The sequence below is a fragment of the Osmerus mordax genome, chromosome 19 (genome assembly GCF_038355195.1).
Source record: "Osmerus mordax isolate fOsmMor3 chromosome 19, fOsmMor3.pri, whole genome shotgun sequence".
Lineage (NCBI taxonomy): Eukaryota > Metazoa > Chordata > Actinopteri > Osmeriformes > Osmeridae > Osmerus > Osmerus mordax.
The window spans coordinates 8,235,294-8,256,228 of record NC_090068.1 but is presented as its reverse complement, the minus strand read 5'-3'; the positions used below and the strand labels follow the sequence as shown (position 1 = coordinate 8,256,228).

The following is a 20,935-nucleotide window of genomic DNA, read 5'->3' as shown; positions in this document are numbered from 1 at the left end:
TAACGGGACAAGGTTAACCCTCCTAAACTACTTTAGCTGACCGTTGATGCTGAACGCTGCCCTAATTGATCAACAGGAATAAGGGAGTACAGACGAGGGCAGCCTCTCATTGAGTCAGGTTTGCTCTCAACAAGACAGAGCAGAGGCAACTGTCAGGATGGCTCTTTGAAGTAAAGGTCTTTTTAAGTCTGAATATTTGAATAGGCGCACTGTTGAAATGGGCCATTAAAATAGCTGGCCGCCTAAAACTGGACTGAGAACACAGAGGACTTCAGCTTGGTGGCCCTTTTCATTGACACTTAGTGACCCACAGCCACGGTGACTCATTGCTCTCCTTTTGTACTGTCCCATTATTGCTTTTAAAAGAGGTGTTGTAATTGAGAGAGGCAATTAAAAAGGGGGGCCGTTTACACCGCCTCCACCTATCCATTCAGGCTAGTGATTCGGGGACATGCTTTGGAGAAGGCAATATCTAAACAACGATGTCATCGGTGTGCCTTGCTTCCCAGTTCCTGAGAGGTTGCCACAGACCCGCGTAAGCATTCTCTCGTTCTCTCCCTCCATCTCTCTTTTGAGCTGTCGGTCTCCCGTATAGAGAGACGTGATGACGGGCCTCTGTGTTTTACATGGCAGGCGGGTGACTCCATCTCATCCCAGGAGTCTCTCTGCTGCTAGGGTGTGGAGACAGCTGGCCCACTCAGCTGCCTGGCTACACTGGGAAAGTCCTCCAGTCCTGCTCTCAGCCTCCCACATGACTAGAAGGGGCCAGTTTCCCTCCAGCACAGACCTAGAGATTCCTCTCTCAAGATCTCCTGCTCGATTGCACAGGCTGTTTACAATAGATGTGGCCCTCTTTGGCGTCCTTGTTCACTGATGATTGTTTTAGTTGTTGAGACGCCTTTGTCTTTTTAGATGTTCAAGGATTGATAGGAGACCTTGAACAACAGGAACGTTTCACAGCTGCCATTATTTTAAATCAGATGGCCGCGTTATAGAAATGGCCATAAATTTCCTGCTGTATTTTCTTTTTAGAGACTTGCTTTGCACACACAAACATACAAAACACAGAATACTCAATACTAGCTGCATAGTAGAAGATAGTGCAACTATTGGTGTAACTTTCCAATCATTTCTGACGGCAGAAATGATTGCCAAGAAATCCCAGCACCTGATGGTCTAGCATGTCTGTCTCTCACAGAGAATCCAAAAGTATCGACATCTTTCTTTCAGGTTTTCTATCATGAGAGAAAGTAATTTCCTGTACCGATGGCACACCGTTATCTTCTTCAACAATCAGAACATTCCGACCTGGAAATTATTCACTACAGAGTAAACTGATCATGTAGCTAAGTAATGTTCTGTCCATGAATGCTAATGTGGGCTGTTTCTAGTGGTCAGTTATGCCAATTATTTATTCAAATGTTAAGTAATTTCTTTTTTTATGAGTAAACAATCTTATTGATTTCCGTAGTACTCCCAATGGGAAAGGCGTTATTAAAAAGTCGATAGAGAAGACCACGCAATCAATAGCATAGCTGTTCACATCTTAATTACACAAACATTGAAAATTGCCTGTCTCTCAACGAATGCTATCTGACTGTAAAAAATTAGCAAACATGGAATCCTATATGGGTTATCTCAAATTGGTCGGTTGGTCTCCAGTTCAAACCCCAAAGTCACTTCCATGATTAAAGTCTTCTTTGAGAGATTACTTTTTGAGGTATTCCTTGATTCCGCGATGGTGGAACTGTTAGGAAATGGACACACTGTAGTCAGATCCCTTGAAGCCTGGATGAGTTGAGAGGCCATGTTACAGATGGCCTATCAATAGCCATTAGTATAGCATTATTCATTATTTCTCTAGTCCACCCTCTACTTCCCAAGTCATTGACAACAGCTTGGAAATGCAAGAGAAATATGTCTCTCTGAATGCAAGTTGGACTCAGATCCTTTGGTTCTTGATGGTCTAGTTCTAGTTCCCTCATTGAGGATTAGGCAATCTACATTTGCAGTAAAGGCCTGGTTAGGTACAACATATATAGGTGTTCTTACATTTACATTACATTTAGTCATTTTTTTGTTCTTGTAGCATACCCATGAGGAAAGACTCAGTTTTTTGGACTTTGGCTCATTGCATGCAAATCAAGTTGACAAGGCACATCGGAGGGCCTGTGGTCATCATGTGTTTGGAGTCAGGCAGTCTTTCAGCACAGTGACAGTGGGAACATTCTAGAAGGTTAGCTGGCTGCAATTCCCTGTGGGCCTTGGCTCTGTAAGATAGGCATTCTATCACAACCATTGGTTAATTAGTGCAGACAAATTACATCATCTTGCTCAGTTGTGTACGCATCAACGTAACATGTAGTTGAGACAGACAGAAGCCTAACTGTAAACCTTTCTTTTAGCATTTTTTTTTGTGTCTTGAAAGCTCATACATTTTGCAAAGCATTAAGAAACTGTTTGCCACTGATAGGGTTAAAGGGCTAATGAATCCTCTTCAGGATGGAGGATGACCATTAGATGCTAAGCTATCTTTCACACCGCATGAAACATGCCAGTGATAATATTCACCAGAGCAGTGTGCATGTATAATGATGGCCCTAGAGGATTTGTAAGTAGTGCGTAAAATATGCCATAAATGATTTGAGTCATTTGCATGGTCATTAATATAATCTTGTTCTATGGACACTCTCTGGGGGGGACACATTTCATAGAAGAGAGTGAGATATAAAATTCTTCAGAGAACCAGACATGGTTTGAATGAGGGTATTATGAAAACAACATTGAGGACCGATTCATGGCGCAGTTCATGTAAACAAAGCTACGTTGTGTTGGGTAGCTGCGGAGAGTCCACGCTAGCCTTGTCTGCCTCCCTTAGCCATGGCCAGCAGCCTTCCTTCCCCAGCATAGTGTCACTGTCCACCAGTGGACCCTGGGCTGCAGGACATGCTGCAGACATGTGGATAAATAAACTCAACAAGCTGGCTGACCTTCCACATTCTCACTGCAGTTGCTTGCTCTGGGCAGAGGCAACCATTCGAAAGAAATTGAATTGAATTCAACAGCTAATTAAGTCAGAGCCTTAATTAGTCATCGCTGGCTGTGTCGAGGTCTTTGCTTTAGCGTGCTACTGTGGAAACATAGTCACAAAGCTGATCTAAACATAGCGAGCGCGACATGTTTTGCGCGTGTGTTCATGTGACTGATTGTGTGTAGTTTGCATGTTTGGATTTGCTCGTGTGCAAACTCACACTTGCTTCTTTGTCTTTATGTCTCCATCCAGGGTGAGTTACTCCCTGCTGACACTTTGTGGTCGACAAGCATAGCTTAATTGTTTGGCTGGCTGTCTTCGGGATGTCGAGCAGAGGTCAAGTGAGTTCAGGCTCTGCTGTAAAGCAGCCCGCCTCTGCTGACTCCTCACACTGAATCTGCAGCTCCTGTCAGTCCTAATGGAGGCCAGTGCTAGCACTCGGAGGCAAGTCATTTCTACGTTACGAGATTGAAAATAATGGAAGTGTTATCATAAACAAAGCATACGCTCTCTTAATATGTCTCCGACACACTGTACAAGGCTGTCTCCCCTCCTCTGGGAGGAGAATGAGTCAGGTTTGGAAGTTTGAACGTGTTTATGAATGGAGGCCGGAGGAAAGTTGTTTGCTTCCTGAGGTCTTCCAATGCAGCCAGCCAGTGGCTTTGGCTTGAGCTCCTTCTTTTTGAGGGACACCAGGGATGAACAAGGACAGCTAAGCAGAGACCTGCCAGGTAACGAGCCACTGAGGAACCTCGGCTCATCCATTCACTCGAACCCCACTCACATTCCTAGAGTCGCTTCCTGAATAAGCAGGTGCCAAAGCCTAACAGGACGCTCTTTTTTTTAAAGACACAGACTGCATAATGATATTCAAATTTCCCAATGCAATATGTTGGGTGTGTGCTTGAGTCTGGAAGCTGAAATCAAAATGTCACCTCATTAGGCATGTATAGTTCCTCTATCTGTGGCTTGGAAAGAATTCATCTTTCATTCAAATGTCATTGTCTCCCCAAAGGGCCTCAGTGCACAAGGACACAGGCGGTGAACCCAATCCACAGCCTCCATTTTCACTTCAACTTGTCTGTTACTGTATCAGTCCTTCCTGAGATTAATTTAGATCCCTTCCAACTATGTACCATTACACAGTTCCAAGCTCACACTTGTTTTCCTATTTAGTCACATGACTTCAATCCCAAACCTTTAACCCAAGTCTCCATTGATTCCCTTGAGAGCGTCAACAGACTTTCTGTACCGGCCCTTAGTTAGTCTGCCATTTTATACTGTCCCTGGGGAAGCCATTAGCCTTATTCTCTCCCATTGATTCACTGCAGCCTGTCCTCACATCAAAGGGGAAGGCTTGTGAAATGTTCTGGAATGCTGCAAAGAAACTATATGGTGGATGAACCACATTACAATGTTTTAGTCATTAAATTGGAGGAAGTACACCGTGGGCTCCAGGTTTATGGCCCGGCGTCTGTGTGTGCTCTGTGGGTTCTCGGAGCCAATGTAAACACATCATCAATTCTCTTTAATTGCTTCATGAGTTAATGATATCTGCGAGCAACGTTGTGAAAGCCACAGCGCGGCTTCGGCACGTTCCGTGAGATGATGGAACACTGAGATCCACATGGTAGGTCTGATGAAACCTACTTCCCTGTCTGAATATGGATGTGGAAAACGTCCCTTGTGATCTTCTTAGAGACCTGACCCATTGTGTTGGGAATCAACTCCCTTCCCTCGTGACGGTGATGAGTTCACATGGAGGGGCAGAAAATAGCTTACTGATGATGTCACTTGACTTGACACACATTACAACTGGAGGTATTGTTGTGTAATGTGCATGTAATACAACTCGTGTAGTTCAGATCTGACAACAGGGATAATAAATAAAAATGTATATTTCAGATTCAGTTTAAGACATCGATTTGATGTATCCGTGGTGAGGCCAAGAGCTAAGCATTATATGGAAGACCTTTCAGGCATACGTTACAAAAGTTCAAACTTCTCAATCAGTCACTTCTCAATGCTTGTCTTAGCATTCCATCTTTTCATAATGCATGTCAGTAACAAAATGTACTGATAACTCCAGTACAAAGCATACATATAGCCAAGAGAGATAAAGAAAGAGAGAGAGGGATACTGCAACGAAGCCAGATGCAGCTTTATAGCTGGAAGGAAGATTTTTTTGAGCTCTGCAGCTCACTGTCATAAAGGCCTTATTCAATCAGGCAGATTTTACGAGGGCCACAGCGGTAGAGGTACAGTGTGTAGATAGGTGGGTGGACAAGCTTCGAACCAGACAGAGTTATGGAGCCCTCTGTTGAACTCACTGCACCCTGTATAGGAGCACGCAGCATCAATCACTTTGTCAGTGTTTTCATCACACAACCTGGCATGGCACAAATGGGTCCAAGAACACGGAGTCATGTCTTCAGCACTCAAATGCCAGAACTCTCCCTAAGAGTTTATTTAACTATCAAGAGTATGGACGAGATGTACATGTGCTTCAGTCATTGTGCTCCATAAAAGTGACATCAGTTTTCTTTAGGAGGTTACTTTCCACACAGAAGTCCTTATCTCTTGAGAACTAAAAGGAGTTGTGAGGTTGGCCCCTAGGTCCAAGGCGAGGTTGATAAGTGGAGTCAGAATCCAGCATGGTAGATTTCTCTCCAAACAAAGCTCTATAAAGTAGTTTTTGGAAACATATACAGCTTTGTCCAAATGGTTGTTGATGTTTCGTCATGGTAAAATAGTTTATGCTTGCTTGCTATATCAGTTTTCAAGTCTCAGTTCAGCCAGGGATGTTGTAAGCTCTCCTCAGACTATAGTAGCATGCCGGTGATTCTTGATTCCATTCCCGTCGAGGGTGTTGGTTGCTCTCATGTGAACGTTTGAAGTCTGGTTACTATTCAAAATATCAGAAAAGTGCTAGAAAAAGAAAAAAGAAAAGCAAAAACAGTATCATACATTTTATAATTTTCCACCTAAATAATTTTTGAACCTGAAAATAATTCATTCACATAGCACCCCAAAATTGCAGTCAACTGCAAGTGTAAGAGCCTTTTCAGTACCGTTACAAATGTTCCTGAACCGTTTGTCTGGCTGTATCCACTGTCATTGAATTCACTGGGAGGTATATCTGCAGGAAAAGAGAGAAATGTCACTTTCCAGGAAAACTGTAGAGGAAAGAGTAACACAGTGTATATGCCAAATCGTGTTGTGTGTGTGTGTGTTTGTGTGCGTGTGTATGTGTGTGTGTGTGTGTGTGTGTGTGTGTGTGTGTGTGTGTGTGTGTGTGTGTGTGTGCGCGCATGCACCTGGGTACATTCTTACTTGTTTGACCGTCTGCCACATATCCAAGGTTAACTTGACCAGGCTTCTGTCGACTTCCACTGACAATACTCAACTGACTTTGTGTCCTTGCTCTCCTGCAAGGCAAAGTTAAAACAACCCACCCTACCTTATACGTAACTGTCACATAGTCCTTCGTTGTGCAGGTGATAGTATTTAAAGTTCTTAAAAACAAAAACAATTTTTTTATTTATTGACCTTACCTCATCTCTTCCTCATAGCTTGATTCTAGAATGGACCGGGAAGAAAGCAATGAATCACCATCGCTCTTTAATTGGTATGGATGAAAGTGTAAAATGCTCAATGCTTGTGCAATATATTGCATTATCGAAGCTGTAATCTATTCACGTTATTGATTAAGAACTTGGCCCAGGAGTGCAGGGAAGGAACCCATGGTCAGAGGTCCCATCTAATGAAAACCTGAACCCTGTCCGATTGTGGTTTTGTCCTGAACACCAGCGTGTTAGACAATGGTTAAGACTGGTAGGCCAAGCACTGACACAGCAGAACCATAACTCTGCTACCAGCTACAAGCAGGGGTGTGACTTACTTGCTTTTTTCCTGCGTTTGCAACAGAAGAGGATTCCAAGAATGAGCAACACCAACAGAGCAAATCCCCCAATGGATACGACCACAGCTATTAGCACGGTCCAATCAGTGGGCTCAGGAACCGGAGCCTCTGGAAGATAGGGCAACATCAGAGAGAACATTCTCAAATAGGGCACTTTGTTTCATAGAAGATGCACACAAGGCGATGCCAAATAATAGATCTAAAATCATATAAACTAGAAAACAGGTCAAATGTACCTTTGAAATACAGTATTTACCAAGTGCATATGTTACGTATGCAAACAGAGTCTACAGTGTGAGCCATTGGGCACAACTGAAAACTGTATTGAATCAATAAATCAAGTAAGCACATACCTGCATAAATATAGACTTGAATAGGTAATTCATGACAGTGAATAAGTGATTATGGAAACATTAGAAGCAGCTGGGGACATGGCATGTAGGGAGGGTAGGTTGTGAGGGAACATGGAAGATGACAGTTTAGTACACAGTGATTGGGTTTTCTTACCAACCACCATGTAGATGGTGCTGGTCAGCGGGGCGGTCAGAGCAAGTATGCTAGCCCGACACTCCACAGGGGCGGACACGTCGGCGCGGATCCGTAGGACGCTGGTGGAGTTGAACAGGTCGCCATGGAGCTCACTGCTGCTGTTGTAGAGGCTGCTGTCCACCGCACTCCCGTTCTTGGCCCAGGTCAGCGCGGGAGCAGGAAACCAGCCGGGCGCCACGCACCACAGCTCAGCCAGGCTTCCCTCGGTCACCGTCACGTTGTCTCCGACGATGGCCACCGTGCCACTCTCTGTGGGGGGGGGGGGGGGGGGGGGGGGACACGACAAGATAGTGGGACCCTGAGCACCGCGGTTAGGGACATTGAAGGGTTGCCACAGGAACAAGGACCACAGAGGTCTAGCTAGTGTTGGGGATGACACAGATAAGCCCTGGCACATGTTTGGGGAAAGCCTGTCATCGTGGTTTTGAGTTCTTTGACTTGAACTTCCACTGCAGACCAAGCCAACAGTAGAGTGGTTCCTCTTGGAGCATCAGTTCCCTTACTTAGTATCCCTTTACCCTACTCTGAAATGTACACAATCAATGCAATCTCTATGTTGATGTGGCACACATGTTGGCCCTAGGCTGGGAGCACTGACACAGGGACTGTGTTCGTAATCAGGGAGAGCCAAATCAGTTGAATGAGATGGAGTCCCTGCACCATAGGACCGGGAGCAAATCGATATCCAATCAAAGCCATCCAATAGAACCCAGTGTTCCACAAGCAGATTATCGTCTGGTTAAGCCCTCTGTACATCAGAATCACTACGAGGGGAAAAGTGGTGGTGGATGAAGCAGGTGTGCGTTTGATTAGGGTTATTACTCTAGCAGAGACCGAGGTTTGAATGGTCGGGTTGTCACATGACAAGAGCCGTGGGGGGGGGGGACTGTAAGGGGAGAATCGTCAGGCATGGAGTAAATGGAAACCCTCGGAACGTTGTCACAGATCAATATGTAGTAGCAACCTGTCACACTAGTCCACATGAGCACTGCTGGACCATTCACTCTGATGATATACTACAACTAGAGAGGATACAATTTCTGGGGAAATTGTAGGGTGTGCTTGCTTGCGTCGGTTGCACAGGGGTCTGTATATTTTATATAAAAATGCATCGGGCCTACTTATTATTTATAAAGATTACATAGATTTAAAAGCATCTTTTTTTTGCTGCTCATTTACAACTCAAAATACGAGTGAAGTGTAGAATGAAATATGACGTCTTCTCATTTCCCCTGCAAGAGGCAGCTGACAGGCTGAATCAAAACGAATACATTTGGCAGACCGGTGTACAAATGGACCTAATCTCTATGACTTAAACGTCCTTTTAAGTTGTCCCTTCTCGTGATATTTTCAGGCATTTAGCCTACTCATATTGCATTCATTCATTAATAAAGAACCCCCTTTGAAGATTATTCTACGACCTTACCGGCAGAAGATAGAATCGCGATTCAAACAGTACCATCTGCTAACTGAAAATATGCCCCCAAAAACGTAAATAAGCTTGACATTTATTTAGTGGAAAATAGCTCATTCATAAAAAGCTCACTGGTAGCGATCATTGTCAGTAACAACTCAAAATGCGATATAGCCCTGTGTGGAGAAGCTGCCCCGGTAAATTCTACTACTACAGTACAGTACTACTAGTAGACTACTGCTGTGTTCGTCTTGATAGCGATTGCGTTGGTTGAATTCGATTAAACGTTCCGTTGTACGGTTTAGGCTGAAATTAATTATTTTCATGAACAGATTGACAAAGTTTAGGCTGTGGCAATGAAGTTCAGGTTAGTAGTCAGATAGTTTCCCTACTGAAAGACTTTTGAGTAAGGGGAGTGCCGAACATGTTCTGTTGCCGTTTGACTTAAACAGCTGAGGAGTTGTTGTTAGCTACTCACACTAGTGTCTCGGGTACAGTAGGCTACAGCGTTGCAGTGAGCTACACTGGTTTGAAACCACAGGTAATGGTAATTTCACCAACAAATCGTTTACTAATGTCAGAATAAATCCTACAACGAAAATGTATATGTGAGGAATGTTTATTTTAACGATTGAAAACAGATACATCATAGACCACTGTAGTATGTGTTGCCCGGGCAACACAGGCTAATGTCATGATGCTAATATGTCAGTGAAATAGTAGACTACTGTTTCCGAAAGTTGATGTACTTCCTTAATAATATCAGCTTATATTGTACATTACACATCACAATTGTGTGTCATATCACAAAGTAAAATGAGTAAATATTTATCACCCTGGCCTCTTTGTTTGTGGCGTTTCTGCAGCTGCCTTGCAGTAAAGCTATAGTTAGCCTAGCTATCCCCCAAGTTAACAGATGCCAAACGAATGTTCTGCCAAAGGTAGTCACGCGTGTTTTCGTGACATTATTGCAGACCGGTGTAAAAATTGACCTAATCTCTATGATTTAAACGTCATTTTAAGTTTTTCTCTTCTCATGATATTTTCAGGCATTTAGCCTACTCATATTGCATTCATTCATGAATAAACAACCCCTTTGAAGATTATTCTACGACGTTACCCGGCAGTAGAAGATGGAATCGCAATTCAAACGGTACCATCTGCTAACTGAAAATATGCCCCCCAAAACGTAAATAAGCTTGACATTTATTTAGTGGAAAATTGCTCATTCATAAAAAGCTCACTGGTAGCGATCATTGTCAGTAACAACGCAAAATGCGATATAGCCCTGTGTTGAGAAGCTGCCCCGGTAAATTGTACTACTACGGTACAGTACTAGGCTACTGCTGTGTTCGTCTTGGTAGCGATTGCGTTGGTTGAATTGGATTTAACGTTCCGTTGTACGGTTTAGGCTGAAATTAATTATTTTCATGAACAGATTGACAACGTTTAGGCTGTGGCAATGAAGTTCAGGTTAGTAGTTAGATAGACTTTTGATTTAAGTAAGGGGAGTGCCGAACATTTTCTGTCGCCGTTTGACTTCCTAAACAGCTGTGTACTGTAGCTAGATGTTTTTGTAGTGTGTCTCGCGTAAGCTACAGCGTTGCAGTGAGCTACACTGGTTTGAAACCACAGGTAATGGTAATTTCACCAACAAATCGGTTTCTAATGTCAGAATAAATCCTACAACGAAAATGTATATGTGAGGAATGTTTATTTTAACGATTGAAAACAGATAACGCTACATCATAGACCACTGTAGTATGTGTTGCCCGGGAAACACAGGCTAATGTCATGATGCTAATACTTCAGTGAAATAGTAGACTACTGTTTCCGAAAGTAGATGTACTTCCTTAATAATATCAGCTTATATTGTACATTACACATCACAATTGTGTGTCATATCACAAAGTAAAATGAGTAAATAGTTATCACCCTGGCCTCTTTTCTTGTGGCGTTTCTGCAGCTGCCTTGCAGTAAAGCTATAGTTAGCCTAGCTATCCCCCAAGTTAACAGATGCTAAACGAATGTTCTGGCAAAGGTAGTCACGCGTGTTTTCGTGACGTTAGTGACGCAGTGACGTTAGTAACGTCAGTGACTGTGGCTAGCAAATTAGCCACCGTTAGCTTCACTTTTCGCCACAAAAACTTAATTTAAGCTTAAACCATGCAACGGAACGTAAATTCCAATAGAAGCAACTCAATCGCTACCAAGACGAAACTTTTGACACCTACGTTGTCTATGTAGGCCAAGTATTTACTGAGTTTTAGGGGGGCAAAAAGAAATAAAAATAAAAATAATAATAATAATAATATATATGTGAGAGAACAAAGGTTGTGCTCTCGCCGAAGGCTTGAGCACACCCAATGACTGGTGACTGGTGATAGCTAAATAACTGATGTCATTCAGGCCTTAAGACATTCGGCTAGTTTAAATGTTTGAACATATTGTGTTTGATATTCACCCCAGGCCTGTTTCTTTGAACCATCTCTGGGAATCTGATGTCAACCTTTCTTTCTTTCATTTTTGTCAGTCCCATCATGTGGAAACATAGTTAGGTTTTGTACATCAGTGGAAGTCTGCCCCTCATGAATATGCATGTACCAGTCTTCTAGACAGTACATAACTGCTGAGCCCTACAAGGAATTTGCATATCTACACTGTGTTTCCCTTATGTTTCCTTCTTGTCAACTTTATCTGCCCTAGCAGAATGTTCACAGCTCTCTGTTCAGTTTCAGTCCAATTCAACACATTTCCTGCTGAAAGAAAATCCTTTTTGGATTGTGAGACCCAACCCTGAAGGACTGTGAAAGCAAATAAAATAAGGTGCGTCTTACACAGATTGTGAGGTGTTTAAATGGATTTATGTAAAAGCAGTATGTAACCTGAGTCATTGTGTCCATTAGTTATACTAGGAGAGCAAGCAGCTGGGAAGGAGAAAACAAGCTGTGTGTGCGTGTGTGTGTGTGTGTGTGCATGTGTGCAATATACATTTACAGTAAGTGTGCATGTGTGTGCATAATGTGATTCCACTGCCTCTCCATCTACCAGTTCGTCTAATCCTATACCATCACCTAAAAGCCCTGTGCACTGTATTTGCTGATTGTGGACGATGAATGCCTGTGCATGTAATTCACTTAGAAAAGTCTGTCTGTGCAGTTCCTGCCATCAGCAGACCAGGGCTGTACAGTACAATCTCCACTAGTGTTAATGAGTGATCACCTCCAAGATTTCATCAACAGTGTCTGGTTATATGGACTCGGTCCGTAAGTTATTTATGACATGTCAATTTAGCAACAATGGCAAATGAGCTGGACAGGGAAAACCATAGGCTAGTCACATGGGATATGGTGCAGAATGGACTGTTTGAGCTGCAGTGGCAGAAAGCATTGCAGGTTAAGCAACTTGCCCTTCATTTACAGCACCAATATGGCAGCTATATCAAGTGGATAACAATTATACTAGGATTTGTGTATGTATTTAAAAAAACAAAAAAATCTTGACACCAATAGGAAAGCAGCCAAATGAAACAGCACATTCTACATGACAGGAAACACATCAAAGGTGTTATGAGGGGAAAGGATGGTCAGGTATGTGGATCTTGATATGAATGTGCCTCTCTACAAAGTCAGCCAACAGATTCCTGCTCTTGTGTTTCTGCAAAGAAAACGAGTACAAGGAGCAGGAGAAGCAGATCTCCATCCCTCCTTCCCCATCTCCTTACGCTGGGAGCAGAGTATAATGTGTGCTACTGCCCTCCAGAGGCCAAGTGAGTCATTACACCAGCATCCCACCATGGTGTCACAGAGCCTACTGTGCGTTGGAGCCGGGGTGTCAAGCTACAGTTGTTTTCACATAAACAGAGAGGTTGTATTCTTTCAGTTCGTAACCATAATAGCCAACCAGACAGACGCCAGCCCTGAGGAATGTAAGATTGCAAGATCCAGCTACTCATGAATATCTCTGTCCTCAGCACCTATGAACACCTGCTTGTATACTAAGACCTCCAGTATTATCAAGGTCCACGCCTCCTGTACTGGGCCTGGCCCTGGAAGAGTTAAGAGCAGACGAGGGGAGCCCCTACCTTGGACAGACATTTTGGCCACCCTGGTCTGGATGTTCTGGACATCGCAGCTGACAGTGCCGGAGTCGTTTCTCTGGACTTCTCGTATGATGAACTCCCAGCGCTGAGTGGTGCCGCTGGAGAAGTTGGTGGCGGAGAAGCGTTGAGAGTTCCCCAGGACACCGGTCTGCATGGAGATGGTGATAGCCAGGCGGCCGTTGATCAGCCAGCCCATCACCTCAAAGTCCCCCTCCAGGCTGCAGTTGAAGCGGGCTTTGGAGCCCTGGAGGACGGTTGCGCTCAGGGGCTCCAGCTGGATTATCCCTGACACCTCTGAGGAGATGGACACAGAGGTGGTGTGGAGAACCATCATATACTTTACATACTGTCGTCTTTTTCTGAAGCTGTGAGTCAACGACACATCAACAAAGCAACTGAATCATCATGAGGTGTAATTGTGAAGGTGTTTAGAGGGTGTGATAAACGGCAACATGGACCAGCTTTACAGATTTACCGGTTTGTGAAGGTTTGTGCTATATTCATGTGTTTGCTGCCAACACCACACCCTCAGAAGAGTAAACACAGCAAGCCCTCTTTGCTTTTTGTTCTGCCAAACTGCAGTTTCGTCAAACCCACCCAGGTGTGTAAAACAGGATTATCAGAGGAACAACGGTCTCTTTCTCTAAGAACGGTCTGTGGTTCATGATTTTCTTCGTTTGAATATTTTCAAATGTAGAATGTTTTCTGTATCTTTGTAATGGAAAACGGTAACGTTGTGCTTGTGTACAGTTTGATCTATATGTAAATGAATTGGCAAGAGATCTTTGATTGGCTTGAAATAAATGTTTTGAAGGTAACTTTCAGTGATGCATCCCGCAGACCAAGTGCATTAGAGACCATTCTCCTACATTGGTGTGATAAACATAAGAAGAGCCCTGACTACAAATTCAGTGTTAATCCTTCCTAAACAAGGATAGACTGATCAGTGTAAGATGAAGCAAGTCAATTATCAGGCAGGAATGTATAACATGTCATCAGAACTCCTAAGCTCATTCTGTGAACTAAACCAGTGATGTTTAATCTTCCAAACACCCGTTTAAAAAATAATTAGATGTTCTCACCTCCAGTTAAGTAGAGTAGAAGCAGTGTGAAGAACTTGTGAAGACTTGCCATGTTGACCAGCTAAAGCTCATGCTGTTTTCTTGTGAACACAAAACAAACACTATGTCAATGGTACAACTACCGGTAACATTTAGTATACTCCTCTGTCCTTGAAAAAAAGGTGCGTCCACAAACACACACACATACACAACTGTTATTGCTAGCCACAGACGTAAAACATCTTATTGTTTACTCATCAAAACTGTGACCAGACATGGGAAATGTGAGTTTACTATACAGTTCTGTCCTGTCCTGTACGATACAGTACAGTACGTAGACTTCCTGTATAGAATACATGAAAACAAATGAAGGTCATCCTTACGCCGTAGTTCTCAAATACCTCGGTTGACAATTCCTGTCGAATTCCAGACCCAACGTCAACCAACTTACTTTTAGCAATCTTGCTTGGTGATGGCTAAATAAACGCAAGCTGAATATCCTGTTGATTCATCTTTGAGAGCGAAATCAACTGCTTCCTGACTTCCTGATGTATTTCTCCCTATGGAGTTCACGCCTATCCCAGTTTTCTTATGAGTCCAAAGAACTATTGTGAGTTGTAAAACCCTTGTTGGACGGCTTGTTTGAGTATGTGTTCAAGTGGGTATTTCAGCATGTGTTTGCGTTTGTGTGTATGTGTTGAAACTTAACCAGATGGTTATCATGAAGTCAGCTAAGGTGGGCTGTTTACCCAAAAGATTTGGGGGCTGTTACCCCATGACACACTGAGTGAGGGGATTGCTACTGATTACATGTGTTTGCAGACACTCCCATGAAAGGCAATTAAATACTCACACCCAATGTGTCACTGGGGTGGTGATTTAAGAGTAAGAAGGCTTTGCATGCTGATTGCCAGAAAGTGATTTTATCTTTACCAACAAGTCACATCACAGGCGACACATTTCCTTTCCAACAGCACACACGCTCGCAAGGTTAAAGACAGCAGTCCCAACACGATAAACAAAAGGTCCAGCTTTGGGCTTCAACCAACCAGTGGAAGGACCTTGGCAGTGGCAGGGTGATATCACAGTGGACAGGTGTGGTCTGAGAGCAGGTGTCATCTTCCTCGCTGGCGTCCATCAGAGTTCACACTCCTGCCGCGGGGCATCGCATGGAGCTGTGACGCATAGCATCTGATGAATGCTGACGGGAGGCCCACATCAAGTTCACCAACAAGGTCAACCCGACCTTGTCTGAATGCGCTGTGGTCAGAGTCGTCGGGAGTTAAACGGACGATTCCTGTTACGGGATGTACGAATTCCGATTCAGAGGAAGTTTGAAATGTAAAACTAAATTAATGTCGGATTATCAGTATTTGAATCTGATACTTTTTTTAAACAGAGAATCTCAGAGGATGAAAATCATATTTGGTGACATATAAGGTGTAGTTCCCCATTTTTACCAAAAGAGGACGCTATGTGGTTGTGCTATAAGCACAAGTTATCCAAACCTGGTTCAAATCGTATTGGAAATCCTTTAAGTCTGGTCTTGAGACTGCCAAGAGTATTAGGTAGTTGGGGTTATTCTCTTCCAAATAAAAAAAAAAGGTTCTCCTTGAGATCATTTTTATACCTTACAGTTCAGAGCCTTTCTATCAGGGCGGTGTCTGGCAGGCCTCTTTCCCTCTTTTGAATTTAAGAATGACCAACCCAACCGAATGACATACCTCATCTTTGTCATGGATGATCTCTAGCACCACACGTTGGCATGAAAGAGTATTGCAACAGCCCTGAAGAAAACACATGCATCCAATGCATAGACATACAGTCTATGATCTAATTGCACAAATTCAAATACAGTCCATGGTTATGATATATATATATGTACATATTTTTTAACACTACATGCATGACATAGCTAACCCCAGTAACCCCCTCAGCTTAAAGAGAGTGAATGTCATTCCTATCTCAGTTTACATAAAAGACAAAGAAATAGGATGTTAAAGTCTGTGAAATTCGAATGTGTGCTCATTTAAATAAAGGGTCTGCTGACCGCATCTGAATGGGCTTCGTCACACAACACAGGCACAAAAGGCTACAGTATGATGTTCGATATGATGTCACTAGACCAGAAGAAGAAAACAAATTCAAAAAGCACAACGGCGGCCATCATGGAAGCGAGGCCCAGCCTACAGCCAGTCTGGCCCTTCAGACAGCCAACGTATAGAGCTGGAATGTCTCCAGACACAGCTGGTATTGTACGGGGAAAGGAGAGCAGACAACCATGAAAAACAGGAAGTAGATGGTGGGGGAGGGGCGGCAATGGGAGTCCCCTCCATATGGCGTGTGCACAGGAGTAATGAGTCCTTTCCACCATTAGACCTCCTGTGTCCTAGAGAGCATACGTTAGAAGCCTTAAAGCCGAGCTCTCCCATTGTCTCGTAAGGTTGACTTTGTGTCTTTGCTTTGCTGTTCTGTTGCCTCTATTGAGAGTTTGTCATTAAGAATCAGCTATGCTCTATCACCCTTCATTCACAGGCTAACGAAGCAATGGGAGTGGTCCTACTGCCAGACAATGATCTCAATAACAAAAGGAGAGACTATCGAGGAATGCGCTGGTGTGTTTTGTGTGTGTGTGCATTCATTTAATTGTAATAGTTATCAAGCTGATCAATAGTTAGAAGCTAGTTATGCCCCGGGCTTAGCTGAGGGTCATTCAGACTGCTGCTGGCCAGTTCAGGGGCTTTCTGGTCTCTACTGAGGTTATTGTCCCCAGCTAACTGAACTGCAAAGGTCTGATTCTCTTTGAGCTGTACTGCCATTTCAAAACTGTGACCATGCTCTTATCAGTATTGAACAAAAGTGTTTACAAATGTGCTTTTCACAGGTATGTTGAAATGAAGGCATGGAACAACATGGAATGATAATTGCTGTAAAAAAAAATTGACGTGAGGATGTGGTCGCTGTACATAACCATAACATCACAAACACAAAACTACAAACTTCCTTGAAAAAAGCTCAGTTTAGTCACAGCAAAAATAGTTGGTGGCACAAGGTGACACACACAATCTTGCTGGTTTCTTCCATTTAGTCCAGAGACACAAAAAATTACTTAGTGAAACTTAAGATATTGGAAATCAAATCCAAAATAGACATCTATGTATGAAAATACTTTATTTACACACTTTCATATCAAATGGCATACATGAGAACAATTGCAAATATTTGTTTAGTGCATCATTTGGTCACAATAGACGGCAAAGTTGCCCCTCATCTCCAGTTCATCCACAGGAAGTGCTCATCCACAGGAAGTGCTCATCCACAGGAAGTGCCGAGTCCTCAGCTCATCGCCCCGCAGCTTGGAGCACAATGGCGACCACCTTGTTACATACAACGAGCCAACAGGTGACTCCAACCCCACCTGAAACACATGAGTAGAGGTTCCCACAGTAGCCCCATTACAATAACACTATCACATTTCAGACAAATAAATGTTTTTATCATAGACATATGGTGTCAATAATATGGAGAACATCAATTAAGACCAATTTAATCCCCCAATTGTTTTTACCCAGATCACGGAAAATGGGATTTTAAAAAGGAACAAAAAAACTCCCTGGATCTGGTAGTGTACGTAATAATGTTGTAAACCCTCATAGGTTCAAATACCTTTCAGCTCAGGCCAGGCACTGCCATTCTGTTGTGGACAACATTACATTTCTACCAATGATAATCCTTCACATAAATAGCTACAGCCTAATAGTGTGTAGCGTCGAACATTTTAAGCATAAACACTTATGTCACTGTGTGTGTGTCCTTGAATGTCGACCCTGAGCCACTGGTGGTTCATACAGCCCCTCTCAAGGCAGGCAATAATCTGGCTTACCTGCCACTCCAGATGGGAAGGCCACCATTCGCTCCAGAGGAGAAATCCACTTACTGGGGAGCACAGTCACTGGGTCAGCACAGTAGTGCCAGATCAGGGAGATCATCAACACAGCCTGGGAAATAGAAAAAGCAAGGGATTGTAGAGAGAGCAAGAGACAGTCACACTCCCACCCCTCTCCCCCACTCCCTTCTCACGATCCTCATTGAGGAAGTAGTGTGTCGAATGAATATTCAAATGACTTCCTACACGTTCTGTATATTTCAGTTTGACATCACATACCTGTAGTAGATAGTACACAACGTTAACCACCCCTTTAGTTTTTGCTTGCTGTGCTGTTCTGGACTTCACTGTAAACAAAAGGGAGAAGACAACTTCAGCGTAATGTTTGTGTTAGGCTGTCACCCACACACTCAGTAAGGCTGTTTATCACAGTAGTGCTGGAGGACCAACAGGTGAGACTGAAAGACAGCTGGCTAAGAAAGTGGGGATAGAGAGATGGGAAAAGTTGCCCCTCCTCAAAGAAGCTTTGGTCAAGCCACAGGAAATGTGTCATGTCGGAGGTCACCTTTTCCTTCATCCTCCTGGTGCTCTACAAAGGAATATTATGGGAGGTCTTTCATCCAATCCACTCCATGAATACGCCTTTCACTTAGTCACACCGCACCTCTTATAATGCAACAACTTTAAAAAACACAATTTCACACAGTGTCGTGTAACATTTCAACATTAATGCTAAGTGTTGAAAAAACATGCAACTTGGACCTTTAGAGTTCTGCTTTTCATAGTGTCTTGTGTAACAGTGAGCTGAGTGTGGACTTGGATAAGTGACTAAACTGTGGCAGGGTAGGTAGTTTGTAAAGAATGGAGTGTTTCCTGAAATGGAGACCCCACTCCCTACTCCTTATGGTCCCGTCAATGCCCAAGAGCCTGGGCGGGAAAATTAAACAACGAGAGAGAGAGAGGGAGAGAGAGAGAGAGAGGGAGAGAGAAACAAGAGTGAGAGAGAGAGTGAAGGAGGGGTGGACTAGAGGCTGCAGCTGTAACGGTAGCCCCCCCCCCCCCCCCCCCCCCATGTCAACGCACCACTGTCATCTAAGGCCCGCCCACAAATCCCACTTTTTTCTTCTCTTCTTCCCTCCTTCCTTCACATACATTTGCCGCCTAGTGACCCACAGACAGATGGTGCGATGTGTATGTTAACGCCAGACTTTTACCACCTACAAACCCTGACGAGAGAGGAGTAATAATCACAACAAACAAATATATTTCAGTAACTTAAACCATTAAGGAATATGAAAGGCAGACTCAGGTGACATGATGATACATATTTACACAGTTATGCAATTTGACACAACTACCCAAGCGGAATACAAATCTGTCTGGACTGACTCACTTTCACCCTGTGGCATTAGGCAATATAAAGGCTAAGCTGGTCCACTTGTTTATGACTATTCAGGACATTAAAGGGTCTGCTGGAGAGGATATTCCATGTAACACATGAGATGTGGGGTATACAACATCACAGAAGGAAAAGAACATCAATCTATTCATTTAGCAGACACTTGCATCCAAAGTAAAGTAGGTGGGGGGGGGGGGGGGGAGATTAAACTCTGCAGTCAAATGCTCAACCACTGAGCTACACCTGTTTTGTGAAATAACATGGTTAGGCAACAAAAACCTGTGTGTCTTACCAAACGTTGTCAACTGGTCGGTCATCTTGTTGATCTTGCGCTCGAGTCGCGCGTACCTAGCAAAGTCGTCCATCATACTGATCGATGAAAGCTCCTTCTTCATGTCCTGAATCTTGGCCCTCATCTCCACCTCCTGCTCTGCATTCTTCTGAAACACTCTGGATAACTGACATAAGAAAGGAACAGGAAAAACATTTTATAGTAAATATTTGTTGAAAGTAACAGTGAACAGCACAGAGGTGTGACATGCATAACATGAAGGTTAAGGATTGATTTATATAGGAGACTAGAGGGATTAGAATGGATCCTTTGCAGATTAAGAGGGATTAATATATGCTATAGTAATTGACCCAAGGGCAGCATTTTTTTTTCAACTTTTGTTTCTATGGACAGTTAACCTCCACTATACACTAATCTTAGTCCATTAGGTATCCTAACCATGGTGTTTATAGGCTGGCTTTCAGACTTCATCTTGAATTTATTTCCTGGACATGATTATCTTGCCTTTTAAAACAGCAACGTTCAACCGTGGGTTAAATTAGATTTTGGGGCTAAATATTTATGTACAATTTACAACAATCGGACTATATAATGTCCATTAGTTAGGGGTGCGATACTCACTAAACATGGTACAACATCGACATTTTGCTATAAATAGTTGACATATGTTAAAACCGAGAGACGTTGGAGTAAATCCCACACAAGCAGAAAAATGAACATAATGTCCTAAAAAAAGACTGGCCGACATTGCAACTGAGCAGTCACGGATTTAAATGGTCAACGAGCTACATTAACCGTCTCGGTGTAAATATAGACTACTCACATGGGAGGAAATGGACGGCAACATTATTTTGACGAGGTTGCACAAGATCACAGATCCTAAAACCAGTAACCAGACATGCCCGGTCGCCATTTTCCCCCGATTATTTACACCAGCCGTTGCTACTAGAGAAGCACATCCCCTTTCTTAACCGGCATTTTAACTATTTTCGTTTATGTCTTTAATGCCACGTCCATTATTTTTGTATTGTAAATGCGTGTTCAAAGCATGTTTATGTCGCACTTTGTGCTGGATGTGTGATGTTATCTTAGTTCTCAAATATAATAATAAACAGGTCGTTTACATCAAACAATTGGACACGGTTTGATGCAGTAGGTTACAATATCTCCCCAAAATTATAATTGAGTCGGTCCGGTTCCCCATACACCCAAAGGTTGCACTGAAAGGACAAATAAATATAGATCTGATTGGCATGTAAGAATACCCACACAGGTATCT

The 20,935-nt window shown here is 43.1% G+C and overlaps 2 protein-coding genes across 4 annotated transcripts; both read right to left on the bottom strand.

The window, feature by feature from the left end:
• Positions 1 to 4,956: 4,956 nt before the first annotated feature.
• On the bottom strand, positions 4,957 to 14,543 carry igsf5a (immunoglobulin superfamily, member 5a). Its single transcript, XM_067257475.1, has 9 exons — positions 14,463 to 14,543; positions 14,101 to 14,180; positions 13,001 to 13,312; positions 7,461 to 7,751; positions 6,933 to 7,061; positions 6,586 to 6,610; positions 6,365 to 6,459; positions 6,103 to 6,170; positions 4,957 to 5,959 (listed from the first exon to the last, which is right to left on the bottom strand). The coding sequence occupies exons 2-9, from the start codon at positions 14,150 to 14,152 to the stop codon at positions 5,849 to 5,851; spliced, it is 1,083 nt and encodes a 360-aa protein (XP_067113576.1). The 5' UTR covers positions 14,153 to 14,180; positions 14,463 to 14,543; the 3' UTR covers positions 4,957 to 5,848.
• A 2,693-nt stretch (positions 14,544 to 17,236) lies between these two features.
• Positions 17,237 to 20,571, bottom strand: LOC136963291 (guided entry of tail-anchored proteins factor 1-like). Of its 3 annotated transcripts, XM_067257374.1 has the most exons (6): positions 20,278 to 20,317; positions 20,095 to 20,160; positions 19,657 to 19,822; positions 18,245 to 18,312; positions 17,963 to 18,077; positions 17,248 to 17,497 (listed from the first exon to the last, which is right to left on the bottom strand). In XM_067257374.1, the coding sequence occupies exons 2-6, from the start codon at positions 20,125 to 20,127 to the stop codon at positions 17,421 to 17,423; spliced, it is 459 nt and encodes a 152-aa protein (XP_067113475.1). In that variant the 5' UTR covers positions 20,128 to 20,160; positions 20,278 to 20,317; the 3' UTR covers positions 17,248 to 17,420. The 3 variants fall into 3 exon arrangements, with proteins under 3 accessions (XP_067113474.1, XP_067113475.1, XP_067113476.1); XM_067257373.1 differs by lacking the exons at positions 20,095 to 20,160; positions 20,278 to 20,317 and adding an exon at positions 20,480 to 20,571 and having other exon boundaries at positions 17,237 to 17,497; XM_067257375.1 differs by lacking the exon at positions 20,095 to 20,160 and having other exon boundaries at positions 20,278 to 20,349.
• Between the last annotated feature and the right edge of the window lie 364 nt (positions 20,572 to 20,935).

Excerpts from the sequence above, each read along its gene's own strand:
- igsf5a (XM_067257475.1), bottom strand. The coding sequence starts at position 14,152 with ATGGCAAGTCTTCACAAGTTCTTCACACTGCTTCTACTCTACTTAACT. Across the intron at positions 7,062-7,460 it reads CACCATCTACATGGTGGTTG|AGGCTCCGGTTCCTGAGCCC; the intron begins GTAAGAAAACCC and ends CCTATCTTCCAG. Across the intron at positions 6,171-6,364 it reads TGTGGCAGACGGTCAAACAA|ATATACCTCCCAGTGAATTC; the intron begins GTAAGAATGTAC and ends CTTTTCCTGCAG.
- LOC136963291 (XM_067257373.1), bottom strand. The coding sequence starts at position 20,569 with ATGGCGACCGGGCATGTCTGGTTACTGGTTTTAGGATCTGTGATCTTG. Across the intron at positions 19,823-20,479 it reads TGCCGTCCATTTCCTCCCAT|TTATCCAGAGTGTTTCAGAA; the intron begins GTGAGTAGTCTA and ends TTCTTATGTCAG. Across the intron at positions 18,078-18,244 it reads TTGTGTACTATCTACTACAG|GCTGTGTTGATGATCTCCCT; the intron begins GTATGTGATGTC and ends TCTATTTCCCAG.